General features: G+C 46.5%; 1 protein-coding gene across 1 annotated transcript; it reads left to right on the top strand.

The window, feature by feature from the left end:
- The first annotated feature begins 5,795 nt into the window (after positions 1–5,795).
- Positions 5,796–14,465, top strand: TSPO (translocator protein). Its single transcript, XM_079975526.1, has 4 exons — positions 5,796–5,891; positions 10,416–10,605; positions 13,374–13,512; positions 14,155–14,465. The coding sequence occupies exons 2-4, from the start codon at positions 10,418–10,420 to the stop codon at positions 14,326–14,328; spliced, it is 501 nt and encodes a 166-aa protein (XP_079831652.1). The 5' UTR covers positions 5,796–5,891; positions 10,416–10,417; the 3' UTR covers positions 14,329–14,465.
- Positions 14,466–15,988: the final 1,523 nt, after the last annotated feature.

Here is a 15,988-nt window from a genome sequence, read left to right as displayed (position 1 = left end):
TTAAAATCCATACCTGATCCCCCACCTCAAACTGTTTGCACACAGCTTTGGCATCATGTACTCTTTTTTGATCTAATCGGGCGTTCTCTAAATTCTCTTTGGCCAGTTGCCAAATGTCTGCCAGAGTTCCTTTTAATTGGGCAAAATACTCACTAACAGAAGGCAGTTTTATCTCTTCCTCAGAACCTTCCCACTCTTTTCGAAGCATTGAGAGAGGGGTATTCAGAAGCCTTCCAAAAATTAACTGATTGGGTGCAAACCCAAGGCTTCTTTGATGGGCATCATTATAAGCAGCCACCACCAAAGGCAAATCTTGGTCCCAACTAGTACCATGGGCCAGGGCATACTTGCGCAGCATCTGAACCAAGGTCTTTTGCACTCTTTCCACCAACCCATTTCCCTGATGCTGGTAAGCAATGGATGTATGGTGGCGAACCTCAGACAAACGCAAGACCTCCTGGGTTACTTTAGCCATAAAATTAGTTCCCAAATCGCTCACCAAAACTTTAGGAATTCCTAGGGAACAGAAGGCAGAAATTAAAGCCTTAACCAGACTATTAGCAGAGGTATTAGTCAAACTTGTGGCATAAACATAACGAGACGCATAATCAATGATCACGCACAGATATTGCTTCCCTGAGCGAGTTTTTGGTAAGGGACCCACTAAATCAATTCCCCACTTTTCCAAAACATTTGCTTCTAAGGGGACACTCTGTAACTCATTGGGCAGGTTATCACGGTCATTCCCCACCTTCTGGCAAATTACACAAGAACGCACATATGCTTTAGTGGTTTGGTACACATCAGGCCAGTAGAAGTAACGAGTCAGTCTCTCTAAGGTCTTTTGTAGTCCCATATGACCCGCCAAGCCGTCTTCATGGGCTAAGCTAAGAACAGTAGATCGCTTCTTTTCTGGAACCACTAGTTGTAAAACAAAATCTTTATCTTTCACCTTTTTTGGTACAAATTGTCGATATAAAAGTCCCTTTTTATACACAAATTGGGCCCTCTTCGTTCCTCGGAGAGGAGTTCCAACCGCCTCCCGACAATCCTGCAAGGAGGGGTCAGCCCTTTGCTCAGCAGCAAACTCTCCCAGATCTCCCAGTTCCACAGAACCATTAAGGTCCTTCTTGGTATCCTCATCCAAGACAGGTAACTCTCCCTCCCCTCCAGGTTTTTCATTCAACCCAGTCTCAGTCTCCACCGAATCTCTCCCTGCCGGGGATGGGGTGGGGGGAGTTGCTACAGTTACCGAATCCACATTCAGCTGTTGCTGCAGATAGACTTGAAAACCAAGATCATTCCCAACCAAAACGGGGCTTTTGCAGACTTCTGGATCATGAACAATTACCAAATGGTCCCCACTATAACCTTTGTATTTAAGGGGAACTATTGCTGTTGGCTGGAAAATTTCCTCCACTCCATAAGGGCTAATCTTTAAAGGTTTAGCCTGCATCTGGCTGGGTAAAACCAGATCTTTCGACACACTAGTAATATCAGAACCAGTGTCCCGGTACGAGTCCACAACAGTTTTATTGATCTCGATAGGGGCGGAAAACTCCAAATTTGCCCAATTCACATGAGGTGTTTTTACAGGATTTTTGGTGCATACAGGACCCACGGTCACGGGTATTTCAGGTTTAGTCAGAACAGGTGTTGTCCCACCCTCCTCCTTCAGAGCCAAACTTTCCACTACTCCAGGTGTTGTCGATTTCTCCTCCCAATTTTCCTCCTGCCGCTGTATCATACGGACAGCAGGGGTGGAGGTACGAACGGGGGGGTTCTTCCCACTCAACTGGGGACAAACTGCCTTTACGTGCCCCGGTTTTTTGCAAAAGAAACACAGTCCAGAACTCGGGGGCACTTTAGCACGCTCTCCCCCAGCTGCAACAGAGTCTTTAGCAGGTGTAGGCAATCCTTTGCTGGATTCTTTGATGGGGGGGGCGGACCTTCCCGACGACGCTGTAGATTTATACATGTTACTCTGTCCTTTATTGACAAGATGGGTGCGGTTCAGCCAAAAAGATTCAGCAAGGGCGGTGGCTTCTGCCAGCGTCCTGGGCTTTTTATCGGCAACCAAACTAACAATTTCTGGGGGCAGGGAGCGCATCAATTGTTCAATTAGCAGCAGCTGCTTGATCCCTTTCAAATCCTCCACCCCCTCGGCTGCAAGCCACAGTTCAAAGTTTTGGGCCATTTTGGCAGAGAAGACTGCAATGTTGTCAGTGAGCCCTCCCCTTTCCACTTTCCGAAAAGCTTTTCGATAGTGTTCAGGATGTAAGCCATGCCGCTGCATGACTAATTTTTTAAAGCTTTCATAGTCATTCATATCATCTGGGGGGAGGTGTCCCATAAGCTCTGACAAGTCACCACAAACTAGGGGACGTAACACCGCCATATACAGTTCTGGCGCAACCCCCATGTCCCGGCAAGTCACCTCAAAAAGATTTAGATAACTAAGGACATCAGTGGGGGGGTGGTATTTCTGGAACACCTTCCAGTTAAGATTACTTAAAGTCAGTCCTGGAGGGGACCGTTGGTATTGGTCTCCCCCCCTCCTCGGGACAGGTTCATACCTTGGTGTAGGGTTAGGAGGCAATTGCCCCTGGGCGCGTAGCTGTTCCGCCGCCGTTGTTGCGTATCCACGCAGGGGTCTCTGGAAGTACTCTTCCTCCTCCTCCTCCTCTGCCTCGTACCTTCGCACCGGCACACGCACCTCTCGAGCCCTCACCGGCGAGTAGACTCTGCCTGGGCTGATTGGACGCTGTCTCACCCTCCGGCGAACGTCCGGCGCTGGCGGCTCTCGACGGCAGTCTCCTACAGTCATCTCCTGTGGCTGCTGCGACAGGTCTTGAAAGTGAGGCGCCATCCGGCTAGCTCTTGGTCCCATTAAAAGAGACTGGTTCACTCTGGGATACTTATCACGGCAGCGGAATCCACCGTTCACCGGATCTCGCATCCACTCCACATCATGTCCTTCTGAGAAATCCATCTCTTTAGGCTCTTTAGGTTCTGCATGGACAGAATAATTCTTTCTAGAACGCGTGGAGTCCACCACGGCCTCTGCCTCCTCACGAGGGGATAGGGTTTGGTTAATTGGCGTGTCCTTCCCCCTGTCCACAATGCAGGACTCTCGCTGGCCCCTCCGGACCGTGCTTATTTTACTGGCATCCGCCAACTCTTCCTCTGATCCTGAGCCATCCGAAAACCAGGAAGCGGATTTCACTCCAGGGCTCACAGTTCTAGGGGGGTCGGTTTCCACCGGGAGGGAGCTATCTTCTCCCAAATATCCCCATTGATCTACAGTTTGTAATGATTGCTGTTGCGAAGTTAACAAACTGTCCTCCATTCTCCTAACTATCACTATCCAAAAAAAATAAACCACCTGTAACCCACAAAAGATTCGTGCCAAGTTTTAAAAGATCAAAGTGCCTTTCCGTGGGAAGTTCAATCCCACCACGCTGCCAACATGTAGTAATGCTCACCCCCAACCGCTTGCCCCTCCCTTCTCCTGTCTCTGCTCTCCGGCCAGACTAGGACGCCCAGGGCAAGGTTGGCGGGTGAATTACTTTTTTCAGAACAGAACAAACACGACCCGGTAGGGCTGCCACCACTCCCTATATCCAGGGGACCCAGACCACAACCCAGGGAGAAGGCTGTGACCCATTTAACCTGGCGGTCCCCCTGTTCCACAAGCTGCATCCACAGACTTGCAGGCAGAAGTTCTACGGTAGAGCGTAACCAAGCGTAAGGCTAGGACTTAGCTATTCCCTCCGGAAAGGCACACAAACTAAAACAGTCTCATTCTTAAAAGTTTATTTTAAAATAACATAAAAAACATGCTAGAATAGCAGGCACTCTTTTGAACGTTACAGACAAGAAAATAAGAACATTGCATAGTATACCTAGCTATACATACTCACAAGCTCTAACACACAATAGGATAGTTGAAACCTTTAGGACTCTGCAAGTTGCAGGCTTTTGAAGATCTCCATTTCAAAAGGCAAAACGACGGCTGATAAGATGGGACATCAGAGCCGGGCCTCTATGCGGATTGCAGAGCAATGGCAGAGAGCGCAATTTCTCAAACAATTCCCTGATCCTTTATTCACAATTCGCATTCTGCGTCGTAACTTTCAAGCCAATCATAAGACTCAAATTATTTTTGAATACACCAATGACCGGCTTGCTGGTCAATCAATTTACTTCTTGACAGCTGGGCCAATTTGGAATCCAAACTTTAAATCAAAGGGTTTCCTCCCTTCCGTGGAAATTAGCCAGAGACACATTCCCAAGCAATTCAAGGACAGATAGCATCACTGAGGGGGGATGTTTGCACCCTCGAACTCAGGTGTTAGATCTTTCATTAAATCAAGGCTTCCTTGGTTCCCATAAAGCTTTCAACTAAGGAGACATCTAGTCTAGAGTTTAAAGATACACACTTCTTTCCCAGGGTCCTTGTGGCTGATGAAACTCCCACAAGGCTTCACTCCCTTTAACTTGACCAAAGAATAATTTTCTAAATAAGACTAACTTTACTACAGCATTGCTTAAAGCCATAGGCTCTCACCTGGGAGCCTATCTCTTTTCTGCTACCTCTGTCTCCCGCATTTGCCTTAAACCTTTAGAATTTCTTGGAGGGCTTTCTTGCAGTTCCTAAAATAAAATAAAAAGCACACATTGGCTCAGCTGTGATGTGGCAGAGAGAGAAGGGAAAAGGCCGTTTCCGCCAAAGGACCAGGTTTTGAAGCAGTGGTTCTCCAAGGGTGTTGCAGGAGAGAATGGCAACTGTGGCAGGACGATTCAAGGACAATCAAAGAAACATCTAGACATTTTAGCCTAGTCTTGTATAGGTAAAGGTAAAGGGACCCCTGACCATTAGGTCCAGTCATGGCCGACTGGAGTTGCGGTGCTCATCTCGCTTTATTGGCCGAGGGAGCCGGCGTACAGCTTCCGGGTTATGTGGCCAGCATGACTAAGCAGCTTCTGGTGAAACGCCGTTTACCTTCCTGCTGGAGCGGTACCTACTTATCTACTTGCACTTTGACATGCTTTCAAACTGCTAGGTTGGCAGGAGCAGGGACCGAGCAACGGGAGCTCACCCCGTCACGGGGATTCGAACCGCCGACCTGATGGGCAAGCCCTAGGCTCTCTGGTTTAACCCACAGCGCCACCCGCGTCCCTTAGTCTTGTATACTATGCCATCAAAATAATTTTTTGTGGGCACACAACCAGAAACCGTATCCACGCCTCTTTTTAAAAGCATTGGCTACAGTTCACGACACATTGTTGCAAGAAGGGATTTTCAAATATGAAAGATCTGAAGAGAAAAAGGAAATGAGACTCTCTTTGTCTCAAAGTAGACCTAATGTCAATGAGATGACCCGGCAAAAGCAAACTCAGGCCTCTCACTGAAGTTTTCAGCCATACTCAAGGCACCTTTATCTGAAGAAGTATCTGAAGAAGTGTGCATGCAAACGAAAGCGCATACCAATAACAAACTTAGCTGGTCTCTAAGGTGCTACTGGAAAGATTTTTATTTTATTTTATTTCGATTAAGGCACCTGTGTAAGAGGCTCGTGCATAACTGCATTCTGCTGCGGTTGATTCCTGTTCTCTTGCAAATGCATTGTGTTATACTTTCTGATGCTCCGTGGTTCTATGATGAAATGGTTGCGTTCTGTGTTATAAATCAGGCGCTGCTAGGAGTGGCTTTTTTCTGTTTCCCAAGGCATTTCCAAAGAGCACGGCATCGAGATGGGCGCGCCCCTTGCTCCTTCTCCGCCTCCCGCCCGCCCAGTGGGCCGCCCCCTCGCTTCCTTTCCCACAACCCTTTCGCTTTCTCCAAGCAGCGAGGTCAGCGGAGGAAGCAGCAGCAGCAGCAGCCGCAGGTACGGGAATCTAACGCCTTTGAGAGCGCTTGCTCCAGCAGATGCGCACTGAGGACTAGGAGCGTGGGCAGCTTCCTAGGACCTGTAGAGCTGGAAGGGATCCCCCGGTCATCTAGTCCAACCCCCCCCCCTGCAATGCACCAACCTGCCACGTGGGGTTCGAACCCGCGACCTTGAGATTTAGGAGTTTCAAGGTCTCCCGACTGAGCCGTCCTGAACCTCTGCTTCAAAACCTACAGGATCATAGGAAAGGAAAGGAAAGGGGGGGAGTCCATATAGAGGCCCAGGCACGAGGAGGTTGTGCCTAACTTGGGAAGGGCGTTACCCGCAGCTTGCGAGGAAGGCAGGGGCTCCGCCGAGTCGGGCGCGTATCCCCGATGGTCCTCCGGTTGCCAGAGATATTGTTACCTGGCTGCCCTGAGCAGGTAACGTAGTAAGCGCCGAAAGGGCGGCGTGAAATCCTGGCCGCGCATCTCCCGCGGCCCATCTAGGCGACCCCCACCTCCGAAGGCCAGCAAGTTTGTAGAAGTCAGCGACTGAAAAGGGAAGCCTGGAGAGATGCCGCCTGGCTTCCTCAGCTGCCAATAGGAGAAAGCAAACCCCACAACTTGCTGCCGAGGATGGGTTGGGGTGCTACCCCAGCTCCCCCCTTCCAGGCTTCTCCAAAAGAGCAGGGGGTCCTCTAGCACCTCTGTATAGTCTAGATAAATCTCTTCCATCCCCTCCTGGAGACTTGGAACAATTTGCCCAATGCCTTGATAAACCACAGCAATTGAATAAAGAGTTGTATTTATAACTTGTTCAGAGTTTTTTTAGGGGGTGGGGGCAGTTACAGCAAAACAGCCCCCCATCACCAGCCAGTTCATCCAAAACTATCTGCCTAGCTACCCACGATTTAAATGAGCTACGGTCATTGGGGTTGAATCAATTGCATATTAGGGCTGTTTGGTGATGTGTGCCTTTTCTTGAAAAGTTAACCTTGCTTTGGGTTCTTCTACTATTCCACACTGGCTCAGAGCATTCAACAGGAGAGAAGCAACTTTATAAATCTGCCTCTGTTGCTGCCTTTTAAAGGCCAGGGCTCTAGAGGCCGTCATAAAAAAGGTAAAGGGGCCCATGACTGTGTTAATTCACTGGATGATTTCATTCAACACTTTGTTTCAGCAGTTGAATTTCTCCATGCAGTTCAGCTTTAAAAGACACATGTTAGACAGCAGCTACCTTCACAACTAGGAGTCGGTACTTGGCTATATCAAAGCAAGTTTGCAAGCAGGAGTTGTAGGGGTTAAGTGTCTAAAGAAAGCAGAAACCTGACTGGTAGAGCAGGTGCTGATTCTGACATGCTTAACTCCCACACTAGCCTGAAGCAGTTTTAAAAAAATTGAATGGAGTAGCATGGATTTCAATGATGATTTGCATTGGAGACTGAAAGTTATGACTGCCTGAATTTAATTTACATGAGATTAAATGTGATTATCGTTCTGTAGCAACATGTTTTACCATCCTTTGGCAAATCTCCATGAAGATTTGTAGGGATGTCACCCTCTTCGGCCACCACACCTGGCCCTGCTCTTCTCCCTTGGCCAGCATGGAATTCAGCAGAGAAAGCTTTTCTTGGCCTGCAGAAAAAGTGCTGAGAAAAATTCACATGTAAAATGTGGAACTGCTATTAAAGGCCAGAAACAAAAGGAGGCAATCAGTTCACTTGCCACCTTTTGTTTCTGGTCTTGCCTTTGAACCCTTAACAGTAGCCTAACTTTCTTCCAGTTAAATTGTTGGTTGTTGCAGACGTACTGGGCCTAAAGACCAAAATATCCTCCCTTATCCAATGAACAGTTAGAACACAGAAACGAATAAAAACAAATGTGAGGACACAAGAACCCGGAAAATGAAGTAATTTATCCTAACTCAGCAGAGTAGAGCTAAGGGGAGAGCGTGCAGTTTTCACTTCCTCAGGTCAGTTGTTGTTGTTGTTGTTGTTGTTAGAATTTATACACCGCCCTATACCTGGAGGTCTCAGGGCAGTTCACAGAGTCTCAGTGGCCGGTTGGGGGTGGGGGCACTTCACTTGCTAATTTCTAGCCTGCCAAGCGGCTGTTAAAGGCACATTCTTTTTGGGTGCATTCTTAGTCCAGAATGAATTTCCCAACCTGTATAGACTTTCTTTGCTCCTGGATTGGTTAAGGTAAAGGTAAAGGTACCCCTGCCCGTACGGGCCAGTCTTGACAGACTCTGGGGTTGTGCGCCCATCTCACTTAAGAGGCCAGGGGCCGGCGCTGTCCGGAGACACTTCCGGGTCACGTGGCCAGCGTGACATCGCTGCTCTGGCGAGCCAGAGCCGCACACGGAAACGCCGTTTACCTTCCCGCTGGTAAGCGGTCCCTATTTATCTACTTGCACCCGGAGGTGCTTTTGAACTGCTAGGTTGGCAGGCGCTGGGACCGAGCAGCGGGAGCGCACCCCGCCGCAGGGATTCGAACCGCCGACCTTGCGATCGGCAAGCCCTAGGCGCTGAGGCTTTAACCCACAGCGCCACCTGCGTCCCCCCTGGATTGGTTAAAGCATAGCAATTAATCCCTACTATGTCCAGTCAGTGATGCCTATCCAAATTAAGCAGATTCGCTGAAATAAATGGATTTGGGTTGCTTGTCAATTGATGTCAGCCAGTCCACTCTGCAAATGAGCAACTTTGGGTGGTACCGTTACTTGGGGTGGGGGCTTTTTATTATACCCATTTTCTTCCCTAGCCCCACTTGAGCTAGCTATTATAAAACAGAGTGAATGTGTAAAATGACTGCAGTTCAGCCACAACCATTACATGGAGAGATTACATAAAAAGGGTGATAAGTTTTGCAAACATTATGAAACAAGTCCGATTTCACAGGACAACTTGATATGAGTGGAAAGGTCTCTACTTGTTTAACTGATCACGTCTCTTACTTTTGAAGCCACTTTTTTCCTGTTAGGCTTGTTGTAGAAGCAATGTAATAACTTACACAACCTCTGCCCTGTTTTACCAAATGTATTATGTAGAGAGTTCAAATTACACTGAAGAGAGGAGGACGGGCGTTTTCCTTTAGCACATTTGCCTCCAGTAGGGAATTAATTCTCATTCCCGTGGTTGGCAGAGTCAATATCTTTAAAAACCCCTGGCCCTGATGTTCCTGTGCCTTTCACAGTGAACCTGGATATAGAGAAATGAAACAATCAACATTTTTTCCTGGCATGGAGATAACATGATAGGAAGCATTTACCTTTTGCATGTTGGTTCGCTGCTGGTGTTGTAATAAAAAAAATAATCCTAAGTATTTGCACAAACAATTTATTGACTATGGCAGGAAGGATAACCTAGTGAGGTACAGTGGAATCCTTGCCACGTCAACTTGGAAGTATGTCCCATTGACTTCAATGGGGCTTCCTTCCAGGCAAGTGGGGTTAGGATTGATACCATAGAGCATGTCCAGAAATTCAGGTTTATAAAACTGGCAGGTGGAGTGTATGTGAACTCTGAGCTTCTTTTACCTTGCTACACCCAAAAAGAGCCTTTTCTAAGTATGCTAAGCAACAGTTAGAACAATTAATTGAAACAAGTTATACGGGTTTCTGTAACACCTTCCTGTGTCTGATGCTGTTTATAAGGCTTGGCCTCCTCGCAGGTAATGCTTCCATTACCATATTTGCTGGAATACTTTTCTCCTAGGAAAGTTCCAACTTCACCCTCTTCTTTCCACCTACCGTATTTTTCGCTCTATAAGACGCACCAGACCACAAGACGCACCTAGTTTTTGGAGGAGGAAAAGAAGATAAAAAATATTCTGAATCTCAGAAGCCAGAACAGCAAGAGGGATCGCTACACAGTGAAAGCAACAATCCCTCTTGCTGTTCTGGCTTCTGGGATAGCTGCGCAGCCTGCATTCGCTCCATAAGGCGAACACACATTTCCCCTTACTTTTTAGGAGGGGAAAAGTGAGTCTTATAGAGCAAAAAATATGGTAAATCTAATTGAATCCCATTTGCACTTTTAAAAATGCTGAATTGCACACACACACACACACACACACACAGATTGGGTAACCACAGACAGCTCAAGGGGAGAGTAATAGTCCTGCTCTATTCTGCCACACCTGGAATTCTGTGTCCAGTTCATGGGTGCTTTAGTTGAGATTTCTGCATTGCAGGGGGTTGGACTAGATGACCCTAGTTGATTAGATGAGTCTACGATTCTACATGTTTGGGTAAGGACTCACCAGTCAAACACTACAGAGTTTTTTGTATCAACTGAAAATACGCAGCACTGTTCAATAGAATCAGTTCCCCACCTTCAGTCTTTGGAAACCAGTTGAGGCGGCCAGTTTGTTGCTGCAGCAGCGCACAACCCTTCCTTGCTTTTGAACCCTCAGCCACTGGCACGCAAAGGGATACAGGCCCAACTATCAGCTTTTCTGCACTGCTAGTATTTTGTTGGTATTTGTAAAACTGCACTTTGCAAAGTCAACTCTCACCCAGTTTGCATATTTGTTTCAGAAATGGAAGCGCTTCCCTCATGGGCTCCTGCTGTTGCTTTCACACTCTTGCCAAACGCCGGAAGCATTTGGGGAGCTAGGATTGTCAAGAAAGAACTGCCTACGTGGTATGAATCACTGGAGAAGCCATCTTGGCGCCCCCCCAACTGGGTTTTCCCACCTGTCTGGGGAGCATTATATTCGTCAATGGGGTATGTAGTCTTATTTTTACAATATAGTTGTTTAAGGCCTTTAAAAACATGTACACTAAGAAATCTGAACTTGCCTAAGTAAATCCCATCAAGCTCTCTTCTGGTTTTGGATATCTGAAGAAGGGATTATGCCCATATTTTACCCTATGGGCTAGAAAACTTGCTTATTAAAAAGAAAATGAAAGTAGAGATTCTTAGGAACATGAAGTTTGAGAATTTTCATGCTCCTGAAGATTGTGGCTAAAATTCATTTCCAGGTTTTTTTTAGCACTTGCACAGAGATGTAAAGTTTTGATGTCTGCACTCTAGAACTTAAGGGCACAGGCTGAGGTATGTATCACTTGGTACTAGGCCTATAAATATAGGTAAAGGTAAAGGTACCCCTGCCCGTACGGGCCAGTCGTGTCCGACTCTGGGGTTGCACGCCCATCTCGCTTAAGAGGCCGGGAGCCAGCGCTGTCCGAAGACACTTCCAGGTCACATGGCCAGCGTGACGAAGCTGCATCTGGCGAGCCAGCGCAGCACACGGAAACGCCGTTTACCTTCCCGCTAGTAAGCGGTCCCTATTTATCTACTTGCACTTCGTGCTTTCAAACTGCTAGGTTGGCTGGCGCTGGGACCGAGCAACAGGAGCGCACCCCGCTGCGGGGATTCGAACAGCCGACCTGACGATCAGCAAGTCCTAGGTGCCACCCGCATATAAATATATATATTATAAATAAATATAAATATACGTACCTACAAATAATGGTGGAGCATGCACATTTGCTAGTACAAATGCTGGGGTAGGTGCAGTAGCCCTGTATGACGCTGCCTTAGGCCGAGTGAGGCCATTGCTCCAGGTGCATCAGTATTTGTATTCACTGACTGCTTTCAAACAGGTCTTTTCCAGCAATACTTGGAAATGCCAGGGATCAAACCTGGGTCCTTTTGCATGCAAAACATGTGCTCTCCTGCTGACAGATGGGCCCTTCCTCCAATGCCCCATGACAGTCGTAAGATAACTTAGTGTGGCATCACTGCTTCACCTTCTGACAGCACCCCTGACATTTGCTTGCAAGAAACAGCTTCCTTCAGAGCTGCAGCTATAGTGTGGTTTGCAGCCGAGAACTTGCTTAGGGAATGGCTGTACAGGAAGTTAGGTAGCCTTGCCCCTTGGTATTTGCATACCCAAGCAATCATGATAACAATGTTATTTTTTTGCACCCTGCCCATCTGACTGGGTTGCCTATTAAAAGCAGGGATTTGAAACCCTATCGCTGGGACCTCGCTAGCAGGGCAGGGAGGGGACCCCGTCTGTTTTGAACAGGTTGTTTCCGCAAAGTGTTTTCCACATTGTTCAGTGCCACCTGGTGGAAGAGAATGCAAAAGCTAGTTTTCACAAGCTAAGTTTACACATCATCTTCTTTGGCAATCACTCATAGCTGAGTAAGATTGTCTTCCATAAACATGGTTTTAACAATGAGTCCGTAAGTGACTGTGGAGGCCAATTCTGGATCCACGTGTCCTTCCACAGTGGGGACATTGGTTTCAGGGCAGGAGTTGATCATGGTGTGGATTTGCCAAGCGTGCCTTCCTCCTAGCATGTTTCTCCCTTGTGTCCTGAGTTCAAGTGTCTTCAAAGTCCATGACTCCTTTGGTAAAGGCTGTTCTCCAACTGGAGCGCTCACAGACAAGTGTTTCCAAATTGTTGGTGTTTATACTACATTTTTTAAAATTTGCCTTAAGACAGTCTTTAAACCTCTTTTGTTGACCACCAGCATTACGCTTTCCATTTTTAAGTTCGGAATAGAGTAGTTGCTTTGGAAGACGATCATCAGGCATCCGCACAACATGACCAGTCCAACGAAGTTGATGCTAAAGAATCATGCGCCAAATGTCGCATGTAATTGCACACTACACTTAAATGTAAAGGAACAGCCCTGCTGCTTGAACCACCTCATCTTTTAATGTATTCACATTTATTTCTTACTTCTCACATATGCAATATAGTCCACCCTTCCTCTAAGAAACTCGTTTTTACCCTTGTCAGAGGAGCCTGGCTGCAAATGTCACTGAGCAAGCTTAAGGGCAGAGTAGGAATTAGAGCTTTGGTCTCCTGATTTATGCCAACTGTCTTCACATTCTAATAAGCAAGACCTCCTTGGTTGCAACACTCCCAGTAACGGAATTTCTATTCTCAAAGAGACAGCCAGATGCCTGATGGTTCCTGTCTTTTAGGAGGCAGGTTTGGGTGACAGGACATTTTGTTCAGAAAGGCCTTTGGGCAAAGGGCCGAAAGTTTAATAGTTGCATTTCATTTTAGTTAGTTTTAATCTACCTTTTAAGATTATAAACTGTTTTATTCCAGTTCTAATTCTTGTATTTATCAATTTGTTGAAATGTTTTGGAAAGGTAGCAAGTTATGGTTAATAACAGAAGTTTGGGAAACATACATAGTTATGAAAAACATGGTGACATTAACAATTGTGATGAGTATTCAACTGATTTTGGGGTGGGGTGGGTTATTTAGGATTATTGTTAACAGGTTTGTAAAATTTTATACACTTAATAGTTACAGTAACACTGTGCAATATATAGGTATTTGTGGCTTGAGAAGGATAAGGAGATTTCAGCGTTCTCTAATGGGTCAGAAACCCTGGCAAGGTATGCAAGTATTAGCGTCTCATGACTTTTGCATTATTCTCAGTATGAAGTTTAGGATTTCTGTTAGAGTCCTCACGCACCCAGTCCATTTTCTGACAAATGGCATTTTCCCATTCTTTCAGATATGGTTCTTACCTCGTGTGGAGGGAATTGGGAGGCTTCAACGAAAAATCCCTGGTTCCCCTTGGGCTGTACGCAGGAAACCTGGCATTAAATTGGTCGTGGGTCCCCATATTCTTCGGAAAGCACCAAACAGGCTGGGTAAGTGGGGCAATGCTCTGTGTCAGTCCATGACCTTGTGGCTTAGAGCAGTGGTTTGCCAGCTTTCTGCCTTAAGGGAATTCTTTCAGCAATAAATTACCCACTGGGAAACTTGTATGTGTTGTAGAGTTGTCAGAGGAATGCTTATTTGTTTTTAATTAATTTTAAATTTTTAACTGCTTAATATTTATAAATCGCTAACCAGTATACAAAAATACAACCCAAAAGCGGCAATTCAACAATAATGGGGTCCAATTTTATGAGTCACGTGAAGTCTGGCCAGAAATCTGACTTTCAGAGACATCTGAAGTTTCTGACGGATGATCCTTCATGTAGGGCAGAGGGAAGGAGATTCCACAATAAGGACTTGGGAATGTGAGCAATAATGAGCACAGATCATTGTTGGCATGCTCAACCAAAATCCCTGGAGCTTTGGCCATTTGACTTTTTGATTTACAAAAACCCATGGATATTTGGGTATGTTACTGTTGAAGGGATCAAGTACTACATTGGGTAAATGCCGTGTAATCAGCACAAAACCAAGGCAAAGGGGTGTGTGACCAAAGTTGCAGTTCTCTGTAGCCCTCTCTGCTCTAGGATCCCATGAAGCACTCATTTTAACGTCATTCATTTCTTTTTCAGGGGCTGGTGACTATATTGCTCACCACAGGAGCAGCAACAGCTACAACTACTGTCTGGTACCATGTCAACAAAACAGCAGCATATTTGATGTACCCTTATTTAGCCTGGCTAACATTTGCCTCTGTGCTGAACTATCGTATCTGGAAAGACAATCGCAATAAGAAACACCCGTAACACACATTTTCCCAGGGCTATTTTCTATAAAAAAGAAACATTTTCTAAGTTGGATTCCAATTCCACCACCCCAGTGCTTAAACCATATGTTGTCTCAGATTTATTGCTTAATAAATCTAATAAACTTCAGTAACGGACCCAGAAATGGTGATTATTAATGTATTTGTAGCCAGGTTGTCCTTATGTCCACGTCCTTAATTTGGGAAACACACATGTATGCCCAATTGCTTGCTCATCACAAGAGAGTCTGCAGTCGGATTATGAGCTGTCTTCATTCGGAAAGCACTGTGTTTGAGGCCACATGCACATTTGACCTGCAGATGCAGCCTTCTGGTAGCCACACGCACTGGTGAACCAGCCCAAATAATAGTGCTGTAGAAAAAGGTCATGGAATTCTTGAGCGTCAAAGGGTCTGGAAGTTCTTCCTGCTGAGATTTTTATACCAAAACTATAGACCCTTTCTTTAACAGAAAAATATATTGTGTATTTGAGGCTCTCAGCCTACTTAGGAAACCCTTTGGGCTTCCTAAGAGCTGGGTAGAAACTCTTGACAAGACTTGTTGATGCTATAAACAAAGCAAATACCAGCCAGCCAGACTTGGGTGGAAGGAGCGCATCCAAGTTTAGAAATGGGAGTATGAATGTAAGAACAGACTGGCTGCTGGATCAGGCCAATGGCTCATCTGGTCCAGCATCCTGTTTTCATGATGCCTGTGGGAAGCCTGCAAGCATAATCTGAGCATGACAGCACTCTTCCCCTCCTGCAGTTTCTAGCAACTGGTATTCAGTAGCGGAGGAAGAAGCTATCCATCGGGGTTACGAAGTGATCTAAAGGCACCTTATCTGGCAAAGAGAGCACTGGCAGAACTCAGCATTTTAAAACCTGCAGCTCAGTAACAACCAATCCCTTATATTCCCATCTAATGCTGCTTCACAGTAAGTGCTCATGCCAGATGTGGCATTTTTAGAGATGGACAAACAAGACCAGAGCATAGCAATTTGTCAAGGGGCTGAGCTGACAGGCAACCTGATTCTAGCCCTACGTAAAACCAGTGAGACAAGACTCGGTTTCAAAGCAAAACTTTCCTTTACTTTGCTGCCATACTGGAGACCCCACTGCAGGGAAGAAACACTGTATTATGGGGGGACATTTTATCTGGCTGGAGTTGTCCAGCTGTGTTAAGCAAGAGATGGAAGTCTGCTGCTTTAAAACACATGTACTCCTGTCACAAGGTGAATTCTTAACAAATATTTTTGAACCACCATCTCTGTTGGCGAAAGCCTGGGATATCGGGAACTTCTCTCCCCAAAGCAGTGCTGCAACTCAAATACATTAAGAGCTCATTAAAAGGGAGGGCGGACGCAGGTGGCGCTGTGGGTTAAAGCCTCAGCGCCTAGGGCTTGCTGATCGAAAGGTCGGCGGTTCGAATCCCTGCGGCGGGGTGCGCTCCCGTCGTTCGGTCCCAGCGCCTGCCAACCTAGCAGTTCGAAAGCACCTCCGGGTGCAAGTAGATAAATAGGGACCGCTTACCAGCGGGAAGGTAAACGGCGTTTCCGTGTGCGGCTCTGGCTCGCCAGAGCAGCGATGTCACGCTGGCCACGTGACCCGGAAGTGTCTCCGGACAGCGCTGGCCCCCGGCCTCTTGAGTGAGATGGGCAC

The sequence above is a fragment of the Podarcis cretensis genome (assembly GCF_951804945.1).
Source record: "Podarcis cretensis genome assembly, chromosome: 5".
NCBI classification, from domain to species: domain Eukaryota; kingdom Metazoa; phylum Chordata; class Lepidosauria; order Squamata; family Lacertidae; genus Podarcis; species Podarcis cretensis.
This window is presented reverse-complemented; position numbering and strand designations above follow the sequence as displayed.